The sequence below is a fragment of the Branchiostoma belcheri genome, unplaced genomic scaffold (assembly GCF_001625305.1).
Source record: "Branchiostoma belcheri isolate BF01 breed outbred unplaced genomic scaffold, Haploidv18h27 scaffold39, whole genome shotgun sequence".
NCBI classification, from domain to species: domain Eukaryota; kingdom Metazoa; phylum Chordata; class Leptocardii; order Amphioxiformes; family Branchiostomatidae; genus Branchiostoma; species Branchiostoma belcheri.
Genome location: NW_017804009.1, coordinates 1,069,828 through 1,093,359, shown reverse-complemented (window position 1 = coordinate 1,093,359; position 23,532 = coordinate 1,069,828). Strand labels below are relative to the sequence as shown.

Below are 23,532 nucleotides of genomic sequence, written 5' to 3'. Positions count from 1 at the left end.
GAGATTAGGCCACTCCGTGAACAAGATGGAGTGATAGCCATCGAAAATTTGGAGGTTAGTATCCTTATCCTTCCAAAGTTGTCACTGATGAAAGAATTCACTAGGAACCTTAAACAATGAATTTTGAACTTTTAATGATACCACTGCATTGAAAGATGGAATAACTGTAACAACTAGGAAGAAAAGGACTGTTTTCAACTGCTCAGGGCAAAATATCTGCATTTTGCAGTTGATTCTGAATTTTTTTTTTTTTTTGCAAATCAGAAAAAAATGAAGTGGGCGAATCCGTTAACAAAGAAATTAAATTGGTGTGGCCTTATAGCTATTGTTTTAACAATGTTTTAACATCTTTAAAAATGTGTAAGCTTTGTTTCTTACTTATTGATCTGCCTGTCCAGCCAATTCTTGTGCGGCATCTTAAGCCAAGACTCAGGTAGACTCTTCTTGCCCAGTTTACAGCCCAGCAAGGCTCCTGCCACGGCAGCATTCGTGTCTGCATCACCTGCCTGGGAGTTTGAGACAAAGACATTTTAGATCTTTTGAAGCAACTCACACTCACTCACTCACTGTCCGGTTTATCGTCTGTTGGTCCCCATCTTCTGAGTGTTAGACGTGCTTGCACTGTGGTACTGAGGATTTAAAACAAGTTCTACAAATCTTATTTATCAAATGGAGTCTTACAATAATAAGTTACATGTAATGTATTTTTTATATACCATTCTGGATGCTCTGTGGGGCAAGGCTAAGATTTCATGCTGCGCTATAAATCGTACCAATAATGAAGCAACATTGAGCCCAATGGCTGAAGCCTTGTTGTATTTTATTTATGTCATACCTAATACCAAAATGTGCCTTTCAATGTGAAATGAGCCCAAAGTTGGTGTCACTTACCAAAAAAATGCAACAACATCCAACAAATTCCAACATACATTAATCCAGGAGTATATTCGAATTTTCAAAAGCACCTCACACAGTTTTTTTTTTTTAATCTATTATGTCAGTCTCAGCTTAGCAGCTGTTTGGGCGAAATGTGTTCAAACCATTCTATGGATTCAGTTATGGACGCCAGCTGGGCCAGAACACCATTATCAAATTTCTATGCTTCAAGGTCTCAATCCCTCTAAAGCATCCGGACCAGACCAAATACCACCGTGGTTCCTCAAGTTGACAGCTAGTGAAATCGCGCCTGTTCTAACCAATATTTTCCAACACTCGCTAAACACTGCAGAAATCCCTAAAGATTGGAGGGATGCAAATATATGCGCCATCTTTAAAAAAGGAGATAGAGCGGTCCCCAGCAACTACAGACCTGTTTCACTGACCTGCATATCCTGCAAACTACTTGAACATATTATCCACAGCCAAATCATGAAGCACCTAGAAAGTTACAGTATATTAACGGATTACCAGCATGGATTCAGAGCCAAACGATCCACAGAAACACAGCTTATACTAACAGTCCATGACATAGCTGGCGCACTAAACAGTAAACGGCAGGTAGATTTAGCAATACTTGATTTCACTAAAGCCTTTGATAAAGTCCCCCATGGCAGGCTTATCTCAAAACTGGAGTATTATGGATCCAAGGCCCTACGCTGAATTGGTTAAAGGCTTTCCTGACCAACAGGGAGCAAACAGTAAGTGGTTGAAGGGAAGGCATCGGCTCCAGTTAAAGTAGCGTCTGGGGTCCCTCAAGGAACCGTCCTGTGGCCATTGCTCTTTCTCTTGTATATAAATGACCTACCAGATCAGCTTGACTCAAATGTGAGGTTATTTGCCGATGACTGTCTATTGTATGTAGAGCTTTCTACACAGACCGACTCACAACTTCTCCAAAAAGACCTGAACACCCTGGAAGAATGGCAAAGCAAATGGCTCATGCAGTTTAATCCCGAAAAATGCTACATTATGCACATAACAAACAAACGAACACCACATGCAACTAGCTACCAGTTTTGTGGTCAGGCTTTAGCAACCACAAAAATCCATCCGTATCTGGGCGTCACGCTGACAAGCGGACTGAAGTGGGGTGCACATGTTAATAATATCACAACTAAGGCGAAACAAACATTGGGAGTGATTAAACGTAATCTGTGGGCATGTCCAACTAGAGTAAAATCACTTGCATACACGTCACTTGTAAGACCGAACCTAGAATACGCTGCGACAGTATGGGATCCATATACAAAGAAAGACAAAGACAAATTGGAAAGGGTACAGAATCAAGCTGCAAGATTCTGTATGAACAACTATGTAAGAGGTGCTAGTGTCACGGAAATGAAAAGAAACCTACAGTGGACCTCACTGGAAGACAGAAGAAAGATGTCTAGACTATGCATGATGTACAAAATGACTAATAAACTGGTGGATGTCCCAACTACTAAGTACCTAATACCAGCCCAGAAGAGAACAAGAAATAGCCACGCGTTCAAGTACCAGAGTTATCAACCAAGGATTGAGGTGTTCAAGAATTCATTCTTTCCTACAGAACTATCGGAGAGTGGAACTCACTGTCACCAAGTACAGTAGGGGCATTGTCAATAGATAGCTTTAAACAATGTCTAGAGCTAGAAGTTCAAGGGTTAGGTGTAACAAGTCGATCGGTGTAATATAGCCAGCTGCCGCCGCGCCGCGTGCCTGCGAAGCTGGCTGTTACGCCGAAAGGCGGTTATACCGGCTATACAGATACAGATACAGATTATCACAGCCTGGGTATGATATAAAACGAAATCTATCCTGTACCTCCATGGTGATCCTCTCTATAGTTGTGCGGAAGTCGTCCTGCCGTAGTGCCCAGAACCCGGCGCTCAGAGTCTTGTACGTGTAGCCGATCACACCTGGGGCATCCAGCTGGAGTTCCTGTAACTGTCTGGGGTCCATGTACCATCGTAGCTCATCCACTTGCTAAGGAGAGAGGAGTATAGGACAATTTAGACCACTGTACTGACTGACTTAATTTTATGGATAACATCCACTTAAGACCCCAACTAATGAGAGCTGGCATATAAAAAAAAAAGTCCACCCAAACAAAATGCTGCTAAACCACAGGAATACAAAGCTGGTACATGTATTGTGAATGTGCTGGTTGTAAACATTACATGACTAACTTTAGCAACAAGCTGGTACATTCTGGCCATTTCCAGCATTTCTGAGTCTGTGCTGAGTTCTAGAGTTCTGTGGAATTTCGGCAGCCTGGGTACCATCCTCCATAGTTACTGCCGGCTCCCTATTGGGATGTCGGACACTTCGGCACCTGGACACTTCGGCACTTGGGCACTTCGGCATCTGGACAGTTCGGCACCTGTACACTTTGGCACCTGCATACTCCGGCACCTGGACAGTTCGGCACCAAGCTCAGGACGGTTCGGCACTACAATGACAGAATGCTGCTGTTGGTTGCTGAACCGTTCTATGACTTCCAGCGAAGATAGTTATTATGTCAAAAAAAGCAAGGAGTGAAGAAGCCATCCAATATGTTATGCAGAACAGATACCCAAACCTGTTATTATTTCATCATTGTGGCTAATAAATGAAAACAAACTTTTAAAGTTGTAACAGGACAGACATATTAAGGTTAGGCCACACCAAGTAAATTTTATGGATGACGTCCTCGCCCTCATTGATTTTGGCCTGTTCCTAGAAAAAAAAACAAGAAATTCCATGCACTTCCTGTAACTATTACCAAAGAGTCACGATAGGGCCGCAAATAGGTTTGTATGGACCAAAGCTTAAGAAGCATCAAGCAAGGAAATCATGACTTCCATTAGGAATTCAGTTTGGTACATGCTGCCACATTTGAAGAAACTTGCTGACCGCTCCATCTATCTCCCCAAAGCACAAGACGACAACTGCTGTTCCACCTGATTTATTGCTGTTTTGATGATGAATAAGACTTCTTGCTTGTTACACTGTGTCACCTCATGCAATTTGTGTCCTAACATTTGTCGTCTCTTAGTATATTTCTAATCTAGGCATCTTGTTTTTTAGGGCCCTTCTTGTTTTTTTTTCGCCCTCTCGCATTAGATTTAGGGTCTCCAAAGGACGTCATCCATAAAATTTACTTGGTGTGGCCTTATAGTCTGTCACTGTTTAATGTTATTTTGATGCAATATTCATCTTTGTAGACTGTTTACCATTAATGTTTTGATGTTTTTTCCCCGCGCGTGGGACACGTCCCTAGCAACAGTAACTAACAACTTTTGGACCACAACACTGCCCCTTCCATATTGCTTTTATTGTTGTACAACACTGAGTCGTTGCGTACTCGGACGTATAGTAGTTAAAGAAAAGATATGGGATAGTATGACTTTCGCGATAGGGTCAGGTAGATTAAACACCGTTTCACACATAGTGTATCGGGCTGTCCAGGTGCCAAACCGTCCTGGCGGCTGGGTGCCGAACCATCCTGGGTCAGGTGCCGAACTGTCATGGGCAAGGTACCGAGCCGTTTTGGGCCAGGTGCCGAACCGTCCTAGATGGTGCCGAAGTGTCCAGGTGCCGAAATGTCCTGATACCCCCTATTGTCACTTAAGCTACCACGGACTCTTTAGAACAGGTGAAAATCAATGCATGCACAGATGTCATCCATAAAATTAAATCAGTGTGACAAAATGTCGACAAAAAAGTAAGTCACATACAATAAAAATGTGTACCTTTTTGTGGTCCAAGTATGCCGATGCATGTCTGAAACTATTGTGAATGATGTTTTCCACATCTGTCTCACCCTGCAACATCTGGGCAATGGCAGTGGTGACAGCAACGCAGGAAGCAACACACCTAAAATGTTTAATGTGAGAATACGAGAACTGCACCTTCAGTGAGTTCAAACATAAACAAAATATGTCAAGCCAGCTAGGCTTTAAAACTCATTACATTTGCTGTCAAGATATCTTTACTTTCAATTTCTTCAGTCTTTACTATTGTACAAGTATGCACTTGTTTAACCTTCTCCCTGCTGCTGCCTATTCCCCATAACTAATGGAGAATTGGTCTGAACCAAATGGCTACCTCAGTGAGCTAAAGGTAAAAACATACAGTCACCCACTAACCCTTAGACTTCAGGTTCATACATTCAGCTCAGTTTATGTTTAACTTATCATTCCTCAATGGTGAAAGTTGTTACCTTGGATCTGCATGTGTTGTTTGGCAGAAGAGTTTGGCGTTCTCCGCGACAGAGTCCAGGTCCCAGAACTGGTGTACCCCAAGGATGGACGTCCTCATCACCGCTCCGTTGGGGGCCGCTGCCTGACCTGTACTCTCCCAAACCTCCCGCGCAGCCTGGAAGTATGAACATGCACTAGTGACTGTGAGAGTTAGATTGACTATTAAATAAACTACTAAGTACCTACATGTAATACCAGCTCAGAATCATTTGGCTCAGGGGCAACCAAACAGTAGCCAACGTTGCTGAATACCAGTGAGTGAGCCAACCACAGCAGACTTCAAATGAATGCTCCTGACTGACCCCTAACCATGGATGGGGAGTTCTGCAGTGTTTCAGAGGCCATATTCTGCTATTGTGACAGGGGCATTCCTGGTAAGGTCTAACCAGGTGTGCAAGTCAAGTCATTTATTGCACAACAGTGTTGCATTGGATACAATGTATGGCAACTAAAACTTAATAACTATAAACTATTTCTACTTAAGGCTTGAATCTAACTTAATCATACTAGTACATTATACAAAAGAGTCAGACTGTGTCATAGCACCATGACGGGGTCGGCCCTATGTTACGACAGCCCTATGTTACGACAGCCCTATGTTACGACAGCCCTATGTTACGACAGCCCTATGTTACGACAGCCCTATGTTACGACAGCCCTATGTTACGACAGCCCTATGTTACGACAGCCTTACGACAGCCTTATGTTTTGACGCCCCCTTTTTTCAACACGATTATGGCTATGTTCAGACACCAAGTGGTAAATTGTAAATGTATTGAGTGTAATGATCTCGAAGGAAATTTTCACGTTATATATTGTCACTGACAGTGTTTCCGCCAGACTGCAGCTGAGAGATCCTGAGAGGCCGTCCAGTTGGGAAGGGCCGGGTCGCGAAAATTAATTAAGTTGTGGAACACGTCGCGAAAATTAACTGAGGGGGCGGGGCATTTGTTTACACTTGTTTACAAGTTGAAACTGTCCACAAGCATTCCACATTTTTCACAAGTATTGACATAAAAACACTGCTACAAATGGCAAACGTATCGTCAGGAATACTTAATTAGGACATTCTGCTGCAAAACTCCAAACATCGGCATCATTTATTTTAATTGTAACCTCCGGCAAGGAGATAGCCGGATTTTAATAGTGAAGAGCCTGTTGCTTCATCCCTACTTCTTCCGTACTAGCAACATTTCCGCTACAAATTACTAGTTTATATCACGCCAAAAATACATCAAAACATATAAAGAAGCGTCATCTTATCTCTCATACACGAGACAAATTTTGAAAATAATTTGGCCGTATCGTAGCTTTCATTGCTCTTTTATTCAACAAAAGTGCTCCTTGGTTGTAAATGATCACTGATCTGTTGTCTCCAGTACAGTTTCAAATGGTAGCGTGATCGTAGCGTGCGAAAAATCGGCGTTAAAAGTCAGAAAATCGCCGGAAAATAACTTGCAATAACAATAGCTGTCGTAACATAGGGCTGTCGTAACATAGGGCTGTCGTAACATAGGGCTGTTGTAACATAGGGTTGTCGTAACATAGAGCTGTCGTAACAAGCAATGTGAAATATAGTATTCCATCATAACATGGTACAATTGTAACTTACATGTGTATATTCAGCTTTTGTGCATGACTGTGCTACAATTGACATACCATGCAGTAACAATGACTAATGACAGCAGTATTAATCACTGTACAATTGGTGCACAGTGAAGTTACTGTAAAAATACTAAACAGTGTAATAGCTGAATGTTCTTTGGGGTGCCAGTCAATTATAATGTATTTTGTTAATCAATCTTACCAATTGAATGTATTTGCTGGTCCAGTACTTATTATTATCAGAGGTTGAATATAGTAGCCTTAGGCCACACCAATTTAATTTCTTGGTTAACGGATTCGCCGCTTCATTTTTTTCTGATTTGCAAATAAAAATAAAATTCAGAATCAACTGCAAAATGCTCATATTTTGCCCCGAACAGTTGAAAACTGTCCTTTTCTTACTACTTGTTACAGTCATTCCAGCTTTCAATGCAGTGATTTCATTAAAAGTTCAAAATTCATTGTTTAAATTTTGAACCGGCCTGGTGTGTTGACTTCATGGCTCCTATCGTTCCATTTTGGGCCATGATAGGATTCCTAGGCCTGTTTTTTTTTTCGCCCGCCCGCTCCATTATTTTTCTAGAAAAATCCGTTAACCAAGAAATTAAATTGGTGTGGCCTTAGAGGTTAATATTAACCTCTAACGTAGTCTACACTGTATTAATTCATCCTCAGAATTAAGCCATGAACTTTGAATCCTTGATGAGAAACAGTAACTGTTCCTGTCAAATAATGAGTGACTCCTCTGTATCATGTTAATTTGATTGGCATCTTCTACATTGATCTGTAATGTTAGTTACCTTCTGTGGATTGTGGAAGAACTCAGGATGAGTCAGCACGGTGTGTGTGGTTCGACCCAGACCACACCCGCCCCTGTCACCCAGCTCACGAAACCCGTCCAGCATCCAGGTGTACAGGTCTCCAGAGAACGTCCTCAGGGCCTGGTCACTCACCTGAACAGGGTCAAGGTCAAGGTCATACATAGTGTAGTGTGCCAAAAAGAGTAGTGTGCACGCAGTTATATATGACGACTCCAAACACAATAGTGCAGGTAAGGCCACACCAATTTAATATGTTGGTTCTCTAATTTTTTCAGAAAAAATATGAAGCGACAGGGCGAAAAAAATAAATAGACAAACAGTCCTTTTTCTTCCTAGTTATTCCATCTTTCAATGCAATGATATCATTAAAAGTTCAAAATTCATTGTTTAAATTTTAAACCAGCCTGGTGTGTTGACTTCATGGCTCCTATCGTACCATTTTGGGCCAAAATAGGATGCCTAGGCCTGTTTTTATTTTTTTTTGCCCGCCCACTCCATTATGTTTCTAGAAAAATCTTTTAACCAAGAAATTAAATTGGTGTGGCCATATGAAGTAATTTTGAGTGCTGGAACATCCCACCTTGCCCCGTGCACGGGTAAGTGCCTGCATGATGAGAATCATCTGATCGCTGTCGTCAGTCCAGTCCCCGGTTATCCAGCTGTTACGGTGTCTGTCTGAAGCCTTCATGTCATACTCTAGCGGCCGCCGGTAGTACTGCAAGATTAGCAATGTCCTCGCATTAGTCTCATATTACATGTCCAAGCAGAGGTTTAAACTTGGGCTTGATTTTGACTTTTTTTACGCATTTTTATCCGGCATCCTTTTTTGTAGTCTGGTATATTTTTTATGTCACAAAAATGGATTCTGCCCTGCAATTTGATACTGTCTTGCAGGCACCAAAATATCTGCTTGGGGATCATTAAACTGAGCATGTAGATAAAGGAACATGTCTATACATGTACTTGTCAGAAATTTACATTACACACATGATACTCGTCAGAAATTTACATACTTGTCAAAAATATACATACATTTTGTACTTGTCAAAAATTTACGTACTTGTCAGAAATTTACATACTTGTCAGAAATTTGCATACTTGTCAGAAATTTACACACTTATCAGAAATTTACCTACTTGTCAGAAATGTGCATACTTGTCAGAATTTACACACTTATCAGAAATTTACCTACTTGTCAGAAATTTGCATACTTGTCAGAAATTTACACACTTATCAGAAATTTACATACTTGTCAGAAATGTGCATACTTGTCAGAAATTTACATACTTGTCAGAAATTTACACACTTATCAGAAATTTACCTACTTGTCAGAAATGTGCATACTTGTCAGAAATTTACACACTTATCAGAAATTTACATACTTGTCAGAAATTTACATACTTGTCAGAAATTTACATACTTGTCAGAAATTTACACACAGTCTTATAGTAATGACTCAAGAGATTCAGGCATTTGGTATTGTAGAGATGATAAATCTGATGAAGTCTCTGTCTTAATTTTGCATGTAAGGGCTTTTAATGTGGAGCAACCCAAATAACTTACCCGGTAATCCAAATCAGATATGTTACACAGATTAAATTTCCAAACATTGCTAAAACCAGAGGTTAAGCCCCATACATCAATAGCTACCACAGTACTAGTATCTAATATTAACCCAAGGACATTATGATTAACCATATGTGTTTGTGTTTAGTAAAAGTCCATTGCATTGAAAGTGAAAGTATTGATAACTTGCAATTGAAAGTGAAACTATTGATAAGTATGCCGAGACTAACTTGGTGAGCCTTTCTCTTATCCATGAACTCTGTCAGCAGACCGATGGCGTCTCCTGTACACTGTCCATAGATAGTCCCGTACACTTTGTCCAGGTCTACATCCATTCTTACATGGCTGGCTGGTCCTATAGGGCTGGCCATACTTCTCACAGCACGCTTGCCTGAAATATACGAATAGAAGTCTGGCATCAAGTAATGTACCTACGTCGCGTATGTTTTTGACAATGTACATGTAACTTCCCCCTTAGCAAGGGTGCCAAACTCATAGCACACTGGACACCAAGTATCCAGTGAGCCTGGCTCACTGAGATACTTTGTGTCCAGTGTGCTATGAGTTTGGCACCCAGGCTACTCCCCCCTAAGCGGCAATTCACTAGCCTATACCAGGCTTCGCGAAGCAGCTCTCGGAAAGCTAAAACTGTTCTCTGACAGTCCTCACTCCTCTGGTATATTATCTGCCGACTTGGCTACTGTTTCCAGCCGCTTCCCGAAGCCTGGCAGAGTCTAGCTATTCACCCAATTTCTGTTGTTATGCGAGACTTTGCAGCGGAACTCTGAACCCGGAAGTGCGAGAAACTCACCTTTTCTTGACTCTGAATGGAGAAAAAAATATGCTCGGACCCAAATCGTGGCTTAATCTAATACCAGGATTTCGTCTTGCACTGTTAATGTGCTATCATGAGGGACACATACACCGAAACTTGCAGTACTATTAGCTTAAAGTTTCGTAGTAGTTGCAGTTGCAATGCCTTCTTGGAAGGTGCACCGAAACTGACCCTGGCCTGGGTGAGGGTGGTATAGCTATGACGTCATACCAGTTGACCAATCACAGCCCGCTTTCCCGACGGCCCAGCGAAACTGTGGGTTTTTCCCAGGTAGGTTTTCCCCCGTGACTTAGTCATCGTTGGAAAATCCCTGAGCTCACCTGTACCTGTTTTCAACAGTCTGTGATTTAGATTTTGCAGAAGTTGGACTGTTCCAGTGACGACGATATTAAGCCATGGAATACGTACATGGAAGATCGTATTACGGTAAGTTGATAAAATTTCGGGACTCCTCAAATGTACCTTGTTTTTGGCCTATTTCAAAATGTAAAAATGAAATGAAGACGAAAACTGTGCTAAGAACTGACGGTGAATGTCAGACAAATTTTCTCATACCGAACATTTTTGTTTTACGGCCCTGGCAATGCCGTTGTGTGTTACATGAATGGACTTTATTTCTCGACAGTTGTACATGGTATAATGTATGGCCGCAACAATGACGATGTGAACAACACAATCAAGTCTATTCTAAGTGACTACTAGTATTTCTACCGGAATATGAACGTAAACAGCGTATGACATGATGTGCGTTATGCGTTGCTATCAGTGTTACAATACTTTCTCTCTTTTGTACATGCAACACTGAGTTACTCCGAGGGGCGGTTATGCCGGCTATACAGATTCAGATACAGCAATATTGGATGCCTTTATTTATTTGCTATTTTGTTGTACAGGTCGCAAGGGAAGAGCACACACTGGGACCAGACCTGATGCCAGCCATACCCCCGGACTAGTACGTGAGGTCCGGCCGGCAAAACTGAATCGCTACAGGTGCGAGTACCAGCGGCGCTGTGCGCGGTTTAGGGACTCACTCGGTCTTCAGGGTAACGTATAATGGACCTTCAACTGTTTGGATTAACATGGAAAAGAATAACAATTTTCCTATATACTTATTTCTTCTTTTGCAATTTTAGTTACTTGTACAATGGAAGCAGATAACTATTCCAAATATTTTTTTCTGTGTACTCTCTATAATGCCAATGTTGTAACACTGTTCTAATGTTGGCTTGTCACCTAGATGGTTAGATACGTGTTAACCGCTGCTCAGTTTCAAGTTAAGACTAAACCAGCACATCTCCTACAGTTGAATTGTCGCACCTTGTTTAAGGTTAAATGTTCCCCTCAGTACGGCACCCCGTCCTCGGGCGGACTTCGGGTTTCCCACACCCCACCCTGCAGCAGCACCTGTCAATCAAACACGTCAGGCACTTTCAAAACACAGATCTAAAGAGACACGGACTATTGAATGACTACTGCACGAAAAAAGAGAAAACAATTCAAGCATGAAGTTATTATAAGCTGAACGAATCAAATATGTATTTCTGTATGACTAATTAATTAAGTAAACCAAACTTTACATTAGTTACATTTACTATAAAGCTAAACGTCCCTACCCGCTGCCTCTATACTGTACGTTCCCGTCCCCGGTACAGTGAAGTGTTGTATCCCGTCATGTAGCGTCACCAGGTGTTCATGGTCCTGTCCCCTGTAGTGGGTACCCAGGGTAGTGGGGCCCAGACGGCCGCTGGCGCCCAGGGTGGTCAACTTGGCAGTTCGGAAGTAAGAGTCTAAGAGGGAAACAAAAACGCTACAGTGTTCATCAGATATTCGAGAACCTTGGTTCAGGCTAAACAACATAGGAAAATTTCAAGTCAGTATCTCTAAGAACGGATACCAGTTACCATGTTCTTCTTTTCATTCCGTGAGTGGATGCCATCTATTCAACTTTTTCAAGTAACTACATGTATTTGATGTAGGTTTATATGGAGAGGTTTTTGTCCAAACGTCTGCCTGGGCATGGGTGCCTTCAAAATCGAAATTTGTATTTTTACTCTTTAAACAATAATGCTGAACAACGTACCGACAATGTCGCCAAGGATCATTTCCCTTTCCTCCCTTTCCGTCCTAGGATCAAACCTGACGTTACTGATGTCGTCAGGAATGTCCGGGGTTGGACCTTTCAGCAGAGACTCCAGCCGGGCCGTTACGTCAGAGTGCACGTTCTTGATGACGTCAAAGTCACTGCCATGCTCCACGACTTTCTGTGAGAAGTCCACTGTGCTGGACAGACAGCCTAAGGTGCTCTCAACACTGTCTGCTGTAGCAGAGAGCTGCTTGGAACGGGCTGCTGTGGCTGCCGCTAACTTTTCTTTCAGTTCAGTCTGCTTGCGTCTGACAAGGCCAGTGTAGTACTTGATCTCTTCCTCCGCAGCTGCATCGATGTCGTCTGCAGCTTTCTTGCTCCTGGTGTCCAGTTCTGCTTGCTTCTCAGCTACGATCCCTGCAGCGTCTCGGTATTCCTGAATTTTTGGCCTGGTAGCTTCCAGTTTGCCTTTGATCTTTGCCCTAACGTCACTCACAATGTCTGTCAGGTAGCCGTACTTGTGGTCTTTGTGCTGCAGTACCGTGCAATCTCGGCAGATGGGACTCTGGCACGTCTCACAGTAGAACTTCAGCTTCTCGTCTTCATGTTTGGGACACATCGGCAGAGATCTTGACTTGGCTGATGACGTCTTGGTGATCAGTTGCTCTTTTAATTCCGCCACTCCGATGACTTCATGGTCACGTGTACGCTTGGCACGACGATGGGCACGAGTACATTCGTCACACAAGAACTCTTCACACACAACACAGCCGCTGTTAGCCACTTCTTCTTCACAGACATCACAAGACACTTTGTTATCCTCCTTGCTAACCAAACTCTTGTGAGCGTCAACGGTGTCCCTCAAGCTCAGGACAAAGAAGTTGTTTTTGAGCCCGGCGACACCGCCCCCCCGAAGTACAGTTTCGATCCGACATGTTGGACACGGAAACTTGTCCTTCGCCTCACCTTGTTTTGCTACAAACTTCTCCAGACAGTCCTTACAGAAGGTGTGAAGACACGGCAGGATCTTGGGGTCCTTATAGGGCTCCAGGCAGATCGTACACTCCAGAAAGTCGCCCGAAATCTGGCTGAGTACGGCCTCCGCCATGACCGCACCTGTACGCCTCACGTGCCTTCAGTGAGGAGGTGGACTTTGCTCACTTATCCGGGGTGAAGAATAGGTCACTAACGATTAAAAATACAAGCTTTACGATTATTCAAAAGGCAAATAAGTTTGGACATAAACATCTAATGCCAAGTTACATGTACTTGAATATAGTGTGCGACATTAACGAAATGATTTTTATGGGCCCTCCTTTTCAATCAAACTTTTATATTTTGTTGTAATAAATTGAATGTCGTCGGTATTATAAGTCAGTACGATAATCATACTAACAGCTACGGTTTTGACGAACAAGAAGTCTTCAATTTCAAACGGAGAAAGTATGAGGGCTGGTCATTGACCTTTATACACGAACACCTGTAATGGTCACGGGACTTCACTAGTTTGTTTATCGGTGTTCGGTACAAAGGTAAATTTGAGCTGGCCGTTCTACCGTTGAGTTGTCGCTGGAATATATGGTAAATATTGCCATTTTGTGAGCGCTATTTCGTGCATGTTACCGGGAAAATCGTTTACGAGTGATCCTTGGCTACTTGTATGTGCATCTATTACATTTCGTATCTGAGAGGGGGTTTAAGTTCGGTTTCTCATATTAAATGTTTACATGCACAATGGCAATAATCACAGCTACAGTAGAACAGACTATACTTCGGTCGACTTGGTTGTCTGTATTCTAACGAGTGAAACTTCTACTAGTAGCAATACACTAGCCTCTACCAGGCTTAAGAAACGCCTGGAAAGAGTAAACATTGGCCCAAGAATCAGGAGGTGGTCCGCAAAACTCTATTCCTTTGGCGGACCAAATCCCTGGCATATTATTCGCCTACTAGGCACATTTCTACTCTTTCCAACCGTCACTGAAGCCTGGTAGAGGCTAGTCACCCCCATTGATAACGAATGAATGAAGATCTTTATTGCCTTGCTTTGTTTCACACTCTTCTCAGACTCAGAGAACATGGCGTGGCTACAGGTGTTTTTCGTGGGCGTGGCGGTGACCTTTGCCCTCAGTGACGTCAGTCTTGATGGAAGCCTGGAGGCACGTGAAAACCGTATCCGTATGGAACGCGGCACCCCATTGGACAAGACAGACGTGACGAAGCTGCCTGAAACGCAGTACAAGCACAGCCCCGAAAGAGATGGACTCAGTAATAGAGATGACGAAAGCGTTATAGAACATAATTTGGAAATCAACGTAACCATGTTTGATGGCGATTGTCCCAAGGGGTGTTCGTGTAGTTTTTCCACCGTTACGTGCTTTGGCGTGCTAGACTCCTTCCCTAAGTTCCCACCAGACACAACCCGTCTGGTTCTGTACTACAACAACTTCACAAGCGTCCCGCCCAATGCCTTTCCCGGCCTGGACAAGCTTCAGTACCTGATGATGCCCTTTGGAAAAGTGGACTTCATAGAGAGCGGTGCCTTCAGCGGTTTGGGCTCTGTGACTTTGCTCAACTTGAGCACGAACGCTATTCACTCACTCATCAGCACCGCATTCACAGGTCTGGACAACCTACAGGCTCTCGACCTGGTCTCTAACAAAATCGACTCTTTTGGTGACGGAGCCTTCGGGCCGCTGAAGAATCTCAAATTCCTACAGATCACACCAGTGACTTCCCAGTATCCGTACAGCGCGTTTAACAGTTTGGTTAACCTCGAAACCTTACATGTCCAGGACGGCAGGTTTTCCGCCGTTCCCGGCTACGCGTTTTCGAGCATGAAGAAGCTAACCACTCTCATCATAGCAGACAACCCAAACCTGGCTACCATCCACCCAGAAGCGTTCTCTCCCGGCACGCTGAACGCATCACTGACTAACATAGACCTTGATCATTGTAACCTTCGCGAGATCCCTTCACAAGCGTTCCGCTATGTCCAGTCTCTTCGCTCGCTCTCTGTGTCTAATAACCCTATAGGCCAGGTCGACGACAACGCGTTTGCGAGCCTCCCAAACTTGCAGTTTCTCAACTTACAGGGACTCGGGTTGGCGGTTCTGTCTAAAGATGCCTTCAACGGCCTCGACAGCATCCAGAGTATCTACATGGACAGCAACAACCTGCTTAGCCTCACCCCGGACCATTTCAGCGGCTACGTCAAGACGCTGAAGACCGTGACTTTGTCCGACAACCCCTGGCACTGTGACTGTGACTTGTGGCGCTTCAACAGATGGCTGCACACGGAGACTAACATCACCGTGTACCAGTCGCTGGTGTGCGCGACCCCTGGACAGCTCAGAGGCCAACAACTCGACAAGATTACTGCAACTCAGGCAGGCTGTCGCTAGGGTCCAGGCAAACCTGAATTCAACCCGGTTTAATTGGAGTATAGCAAAATCAAAAAGGAGGAAAACTAGCCAGGAGAAACGAGTTTTCGTAACTATCTTTTTTTTTTAACTTTTCGACGTTACTAAGACATAGACAAGTTAAGAGTATAGAAAAAGGATGTGCCAAGCTACCCACGACAGGTTACTGTCCGAGTGCTCCCACCAACCCACTCCTGCCAACCTAACCGCGACTGAAGACTAACTTTCCCGACTTAACTCAATAAAGCAAAGCAATACTTGACTGTGGCCTTTGTCATCTTAGGACCTACCGACATACGAAATATTATCACTATCCATATATATATAGATATATATATATATTATACTGACCACAAATTTATAGAAACACACACACAGAACAAAAACAATACCTCCATTTTACATGGATAATAGATGAAATTTCTTTCACTCTAACTAGAGAAATCTCTGGTGTAAACCAGTCCTCTGCAAGCGAATACAGATGATGATTAATTCGCCCCTAAGATATTCTTTGAGAGGTGACAGCGACCATTGTCTGTCCTTCTGGGGTTTCAGACCAATCCTTTGTCTCTGGCTGCATCTGCTTGAGGGTAAGAATGCAAATAATTGGCCCCTCCACATTTTTTTTTGGTCTTTTCAGATTGCTGTTAACCCTTGGGCCTCTCCCTGGGGGTGTCACGAGTTTTCCATTAAGAGATTCTTTATTGACACAACAAAAAAGTACAAAGACTTTTGTATGGTCTTCTACAACTTAACTAAAGATCTAACAAAGCTAAATACATGTGTGGATAACGCCATCTTACGTACAGAGTATATGTATAATGTAACATGTATAATATTCTCTAACATGTGTTCTCTAAGATCGAAACATTCTTTAATCAAGTGAACATTTGAACAAGTGAACAACTTAAAGATGTTTTTAGATATTTGGCCTATGCATTTTAATATGTTCGAAAGGCTTCAAGGAACGTGTTAACAAACAGGGCTCTAAACTTCTGAACTCTAAATACTGTAAGAGACTCTTACAGAAACAGAAATGACCAGAACGATCGACCGCGGACCTTACACCAATTTTCACACTCTTTAATGTGATTAGTGTCAACCTGTTCTCCCAGTTCATTAAGTAACGCTAAAGATGTCACTCGAAACGTGCGGAAGTAATATCCGTTTTTATCCTGTAGTAGTAGCCTCCTTCGCAGTCTTGTTGGGCGTCGGCGTTATTTTTTCTCTGAGCGACGTGAGTAATATGCGGCCGCGAGGGACGATTTGCTGCCGAGGGAGTTTTTGCCACAGAGAGCCAGTAAATACTCTCCCCCGCCTACGTTTCAATGCCTATCTGTACCGGTATAGCCGGTTTAACCGCCATTCGGCGTAACACGCCAGTGACGTGGCGGCAGCTGGTTACTAGTATATAACACTGAGCGACCTGTTACACCCAAAAGTGTAATAGGTGTCATATATAGCCGATGTAGGTGGCGCTTTTGCGACGAGAACTCATCCCAAACGTGGCTAAGTTTGTGTATCCTCCCTTCATGAAGATGAAGATAAAATCGTTTTGTTGTTGCTCATGTTTGTAAGTTTTAAAATAATTTTGACTTTCAAAATTCAAAAGGGATGCCTTGAATTAGACTGCCTTATTATAATCTCCTGTAAGTTTGTATTAAATGATGCAACGTTACAAAGTTGAGTTGTGAATTGTGGCACATTGTGGCACTAGAATTGGACACAACATAATGATTTTGACTTTCAAAATTCAAAAGGGATGCCTTGAATTAGACTGCCTTATTATAATCTCCTGTACGTTTGTATTAAATGATGCAACGTTACAAAGTTGAGTTGTGAATTGTGGCACATTGTGGCACTAGAATTGGACACACATAATGAATATACGTACGATAAAGGTCTTTCGTCCATTTCTTTATTTACTCATCTATCCATTATTTTACCATGATGCGCCACTTAATTCTGGCCAGGTACCACACGTGAATGACACAATGTAAAATTCCCTAACCCTATAGAATCTCATTATATTACAGCAGCATTATATTTCATATAACCTCCCACTCGTCCGATAGAAGAGCTAATCATATACATGTACTAGATTATATCGTATTGCCCCTGCAGATGACATGTTCTTCCCTGAGAGGGACATGTGCTACTGTCCGTCCTGTCACGCAGACCGGGGAGACATCGAGATCTACCAGCGCGGCAACCCGCCCAAACCGTACGTCCTGCCGCTGGGCTGGAGCCGATTCGCCTTGCAGTAAGGAAGAATTCACTACACAAAATCAATTCTTTACCCACACATTAAAGTTTCGTTCTTTCACTCTCGTATATACCTTAAGTTTACTCATGCTTTAACCCTATCTGGACCGGGCTTTTTTAGGTTTGGTGGGACCGGGAGGGGTCTCATTCGACCCCCCCCCCTCAGAACTCGCGAACGGTATGTCGTATGACGACCAAATTTTCAGGGGATGTTATACTAGTAAAAATTTATCATATCTACAATTTTTATGTCGTTATGACGTAATATGACGTCATTATTGTGATTTTATTGGCCAAAACCGTCTAGATAGGTTATTCCCTGAAAACTTAATGGTATACAGCATTACTTTACCAAAAGTGTTTATGACAGAATATTAGGGTGTACTAAGTCTTATGTTGCCCATAGCAACACCGGTGACGTCATAAAATGACGTCATGCATATTTAAGCTATCCGCCATCTTGGATCATCAATCTTGAATTTTCAAAACATAGTTTTTTCTTCAGGATAAAGTACATTGTAAACAGACGGTTAGAATTCATTATCAATAACCATTCTCTGTTCTCCAGAGTGCCCCTGCCGCAGGTGAAACTACCCCGGGGCGGGACGGTCGCGGCGTTCGACAGTTGGCAGATGTGTTTCCACGGCACGCTGAGGGACAACGTCAAACCTATCCTGGACACCGGGGGCCTGCGCCGCCCGGGTAGGGACCGACCCTGACTGCCCATCACTGTATTATGCCTATTACCAGTTGAGCCAATGACAGAATGGCGTTCGACCAATGAAAGAATGGTTGAATTTATGCAAAGTATTTGTGGGCGGGGCTACTGCAGGTGTTTTATGGCCCGCTCAAGGCCTACAGCAAATATTTGACGGACATGCAGTCCACTCTCTCATTGGTCGTACCGCTAATTGCCCTTCTCTCATTGGTTAAACTTTTAATTGTGATGGACATTCAGGGTCGGTCTTTTGCGGGGTCTCTGATCTCTGTATAAGGGGCACTATAGTTATTTCTTGTGTTCATTCAAATGTTAGAGAGAGAGAAACAAACGAGATATTGGCTGTTATGATTTAAGTACATGCTAAGACCTGCAAAAACGCCAGTAATTCGCTTATGTCTGTTTGTATTTTCTCTCCAACCCACACTTTACATCCGTACTTAATCTTATAATGGTGGGAGACTGATAGTGCGTAAAAAAGTTATATACTTGAAAAGCTAATTAGGTCCATTAAATCATTAAATGGGAGGAAAATCATATGTGATATGCTTGAATTTTTAGGAGATGACATTTCCGGAGGAACCCTCAGCCAGAGGAACGGCCACTATAACGAGGAGTGGAAACCAGAAGGGTTCGACACGCTGCAAGTCTTCGTATCGCCCAGCATCCGCTACTCTTCCAAGGACGCCTACTCCTCCCCATACACGTACGGTCCATATTTGTTTACTATCATGAAATTTCATCTGTGTTGGTAGTTTGAAGTTAAACTTAACATCCAACACAAAGAAGTTCTCTCACCTAGAGCTTTCGACCAGGCAGTCACTCTGGTCTTCCTCAGTAGACTGACCTAGTGAGGTTTGTCACGTGGCTTCTTTGAAGCGTGACATCAACACTGGGTCAAAGGTATCTGGTAGACGATGTCGGCCCTCGTCGCGGTTGAGTAAAGGGTGATGGGCCCTGATGATTATATGTTGGATCTAAAGTTTTAACTTTAAATAGGTGTCCACTTTATTCAATTTGTATAAAATCCGTGCAGGTTTACATTCATTTAGGTGCACATACTTTTAAACACCACATGTGTAGCCTATCAGTTAAAGTCAAAAGAACTTAAATTATTATCATGTGGCAGACAAAAGTTATAACTTATATCTAATATATACTGTACATTCATCTAAAACATTCATAATTTTCAAACTAGTACTTCAACATACCAGAAAACAATTTTTAAATTAGTACAGTATGCGCCATGAAAATACATAAATCGTAATATTACTTATGAATAAAGACTACGCTTTAACTTCCAACACTAACTACAATGAATTGGGACTTACCCCATTGACCATTTCGTGCTCTTCTCTGTAGATGTACTTAATGTTGCCCCATCTTCCCGCAGCTGGCGAGACAGCACCACCGGGCAGACGTACCGGGTACGCTCGGCGTTCCAGGCCCGCATCCGCCCGGGAAGCTACAGCGTCGGCCCGACCACCCTGCACCACGTCCGCCGGAACGACAGGATCGACCCCATCTACAAGAACGACGAGATCGAGTGGTCCACCAAACACGTGGACGCCATCATGTTGTATGGTCTACTCATCAAGATGGAACCTTGCACTTAAATGCATCCAATGTTTTTAGGGCTTGAAAAACCGTTGTTTGGAATAGCGGGGGGTAGCTCAAACTTCTTGCAGATGTGGGGTGGGGTCGATAAGTGTCCCCGTGCTTAAGGTATACGTATGCTTAAGGTTTTTGGAAGATGTTCGCAGCCAAAACGCGTTGTTCTGTACGTAGCATTTCTGTGTAATTGGGCATGTGGTGTACCATTATGTCCGCGATGATGCACGTCTTTTTATTTTCAACGTAGCAGTTTTGATATTGAAGTAAATGCATATTTTAGAAGCATCCCTACTTTTATAATCCTGTGGAGTAGGCCGTAGGTTTAGGTAGTTGTCTGGTAGCCGAGGTTCTCTAAGCAGATATTAGGTGGCTGTTGTGCATGATGGTTGCGAGTATCTTTTGGGATTGCGGTTTGCACCTACTGCGATACCTTGTCAAATGAATAATATGTAGTAAATGAAAGATATTGTTATGAAAGCTGACGTCGACTTTGTTCATCTATTTAGATTGTCGTGTTGTTGATTTTATGTAGCCTGTGTTTACACTAGTCAGTCTGCAACTTTTTCCCAAGGGGAGCGGCAAACCTCTGGGCACTAAGTACTAGAATTTGCAATACCGGTTATACTCTACCTTCGTCCTTGAACAAACCTAGGGCATAATCGGCTGTTTTGGCCCCACGAAATTCGTATCCGGACTGCTAGCGCTAAAATTGGTCAAATGCAACAATATAGAGCGTAATCGGTATAGTCTACGTAAAGCGTAATCTTATGGTGCCTGTATTGAGGCGAAGCAAGCTTGTCCGAATGCAACATAACATACGTGTATAACGTTAGCCGCAGCCGTTGTGAATTTGGAGTAGAGCGTTTACAATACGACCTCTAATCCCCTCAAAAGCATACCTATTTTTTTCGTAGGGTTTTTCAAACTTTTACAAGTTCCTGTATTTAATGGACGCTCAAAAAGCGAGTGCGCGTTTGGTGTTCACCACACTATGTGTTTAACATTGTGCGGATGGCGTTCAGCACCAAGGACAGGCACCGTTTGCACGTAAATTTGTTACGAAGAATGCCTGCAAGCCTGGGGCGTAATCGGCCGTTTTGATATTACATAATTCGTAGTCAGACGGCTAAGCTGTTCATATACAACAGCATATAGCGTATGTAATCGGTACAGTCTATGAAAAGCGTAAAATAAGCTATATTAGTGCCTGGTTTATTTCATGTAGGCGGAATCAGCTTGCCCGAATGCAACGTAACATGTAGCCGCTGCCATTGTGTATTTATCGTAGACCGTTGACAGTTCCTCTCCTATCTTCCTCAAGTGCATGCCATTTTTTTCCGTAAGGTTTTGCCAGCTTTACGGACGCTCAAAAAGCGAGCGCGCGCGTGTGGTTTTCACCATACATACTGTGTGTTTTACTATGAGGATGGCGTTCAGCACCAAGGACAGGTACAGTTTGCATTAGAAACATGTGGTGCCGAGGCTGAATGAATTAGCAGATTCCGGCTACTATACTTTGACCAAATTGAATACTTATTGTTGCTGACACTGCCTGTGTGTTGTTTTGACACAAACTAGTCCGAAATTTTGAGCAGAGAGCCATTATTTTTCTGTGGGGATTGATTTTTGGCGGTAAAGTAGTTGTGGTTATCAGGGTAAATTAGACCAGCTGTTGTACACAGCTGTGTAAAAGTCAAAGTGGTACGGTCCACTCAGTCTGCGTCTGTCGGAGCCACGCGGGGAAGACCAGGAATTATTTGTTAACTTTTCGGTAAATTTTCGGCTTCCAGTTCGAAAAATCTTCATTCTAACTTGTAGAAGAAATCTTTGGGGATGTTTCTACGGCGGAGTTGTGCCGTTTTCTGGATTTTGGGCGAAGAAATCGCGGAATTCCTGACGTGGTGGATTTTGGAGAAGACGAGAAAATGGCGCCCGAAGGATGGCGGCGTGGTCGTGGGGAGGGCTGAGTTTTCACAAGGTAAGGCAACAAGCCGTGCCGTAGAATTTATTTCCCACAAACTGATAACAACACGTTTCGGTATATTCGTGGTAAATAATTTGTGTGATTTTGAAAATGCGACACGATAGTTTGTGTAGTTTTGGGTCGTTGTTCTTTCAATATATCTCACTGTGATATTCACTCTTCACGTCTTCTCCCAGAATATCACAGTTAGGTATTGCTACTCTTGAGTTAAAGTTTCAAGAGAAAAGAATGGACGTTTGTTTCTGTATACCTGGTTTAATAATTTTGCCCCTTGTCTGTATAACAGAAAGGAAACATGGGTAGAATATTTGTGGGAAATTTCCCTCATGGAAAAATTTTACCTTAGGCTATCGATATGCATGCAACTTTTCTCTTCATTTGGCTAGGTATTTCAGACTGCGATAAAATAACAAAGAAACACCACTTTAACTTGTTGTTTCTTGGATTTGCCAGCTTTTTTTCCTGATTAAGAAAAACATGTACTTGTAACATTTAGGTTATGTGTCAACCCCAAATTCTTCATTTTTTTTGCCCAAAAGTCTGTTTTTGAAGCTTCAATAATTTTAGGTATTGGATAGGAATTCTGTAATGTTGTTACATGTACATGTACATGCATATGATTTGTTTTTTGTTTAATCGTAGAACCAACTAATTAAGCATCGAACATTCTCAATTTTGTGAAACCAAAAACCTCTAAATTTTATGTACATCTGTAAAGTTAGTGTAATATTCACATAAATGACATTGTGTTAAATTATACCAACTGTACAGAGTACCCTTGAGTGTCTACAAATGCATAGCAAGTGTTAGCTGTATGTTTTAAACATGACTTTTAAGCTCTTCAAGAATGGCATCAAAAGTTTCTGGTCAACTACTAGTTGTTAAGATTTTTATTATTTGTGTATGACAGGGTTGATAACACCTTGTAACTTGACCTTGTTTTCATGTGATTCTGTAGTTAGCTGTGTACTGAGGGTTTGCCAGCTCTGCAAGTGTTCCTGTCCAGATGAGATTAGACTTGTGATGGCAGAGTCACCAGGTGATCGGATACAGGAGTATCAGGCCAGGTGAGGAAAATTGGAACTCTGCATTTTGCGTACCATTTACTTGATTATTTGAGACAAGCGTGTAACTTGGTATCTCTACATAGTTAGGTGGCTGCTGACTGATGCAGTAGTGATGATTCCTGTCTGAACCTGACAAGACTGGATTGGACCAGACCAGACCAGGCGACCCCAGAAGACCCTATAAAAATATCAGGTGAGAAAAATCTTAATTTTGCATATTGCAAATTCCACTTGCTTGGTGTATTTGAGGAAAGTGTATAACTTGTTATATCTGTATATAGTACTTGGCAACTTCTTTCTTTTGCTAATATGTCAGAATTACAGTCACTGTAACTTTAAAGAAATAACACATACATGTAGCCTGGATTTTTTTATCAATGTTACAGCATT

The 23,532-nt window shown here is 42.5% G+C and overlaps 3 protein-coding genes across 3 annotated transcripts; 2 read left to right on the top strand and 1 right to left on the bottom strand.

The window, feature by feature from the left end:
* Nucleotides 1-374: 374 nt before the first annotated feature.
* LOC109476765 lies at nucleotides 375-9,541 on the bottom strand. The gene is made up of 6 exons (XM_019777785.1): nucleotides 9,385-9,541; nucleotides 8,169-8,303; nucleotides 5,123-5,277; nucleotides 4,653-4,776; nucleotides 2,743-2,904; nucleotides 375-506 (listed from the first exon to the last, which is right to left on the bottom strand). Exons 1-6 carry the CDS (start codon nucleotides 9,523-9,525, stop codon nucleotides 375-377), a joined length of 849 nt encoding a protein of 282 aa, XP_019633344.1. The 5' UTR covers nucleotides 9,526-9,541.
* An 843-nt stretch (nucleotides 9,542-10,384) lies between these two features.
* On the top strand, nucleotides 10,385-20,568 carry LOC109476696 (neuralized-like protein 4). Its single transcript, XM_019777702.1, has 6 exons — nucleotides 10,385-10,415; nucleotides 10,883-11,032; nucleotides 17,619-17,757; nucleotides 18,328-18,461; nucleotides 19,039-19,183; nucleotides 19,871-20,568. Exons 1-6 carry the CDS (start codon nucleotides 10,385-10,387, stop codon nucleotides 20,091-20,093), a joined length of 822 nt encoding a protein of 273 aa, XP_019633261.1. The 3' UTR covers nucleotides 20,094-20,568.
* On the top strand, nucleotides 13,592-15,749 carry LOC109476759 (chondroadherin-like protein). The gene is made up of 2 exons (XM_019777775.1): nucleotides 13,592-13,653; nucleotides 14,146-15,749. The coding sequence occupies exon 2, from the start codon at nucleotides 14,151-14,153 to the stop codon at nucleotides 15,474-15,476; it is 1,326 nt and encodes a 441-aa protein (XP_019633334.1). The 5' UTR covers nucleotides 13,592-13,653; nucleotides 14,146-14,150; the 3' UTR covers nucleotides 15,477-15,749.
* Nucleotides 20,569-23,532: the final 2,964 nt, after the last annotated feature.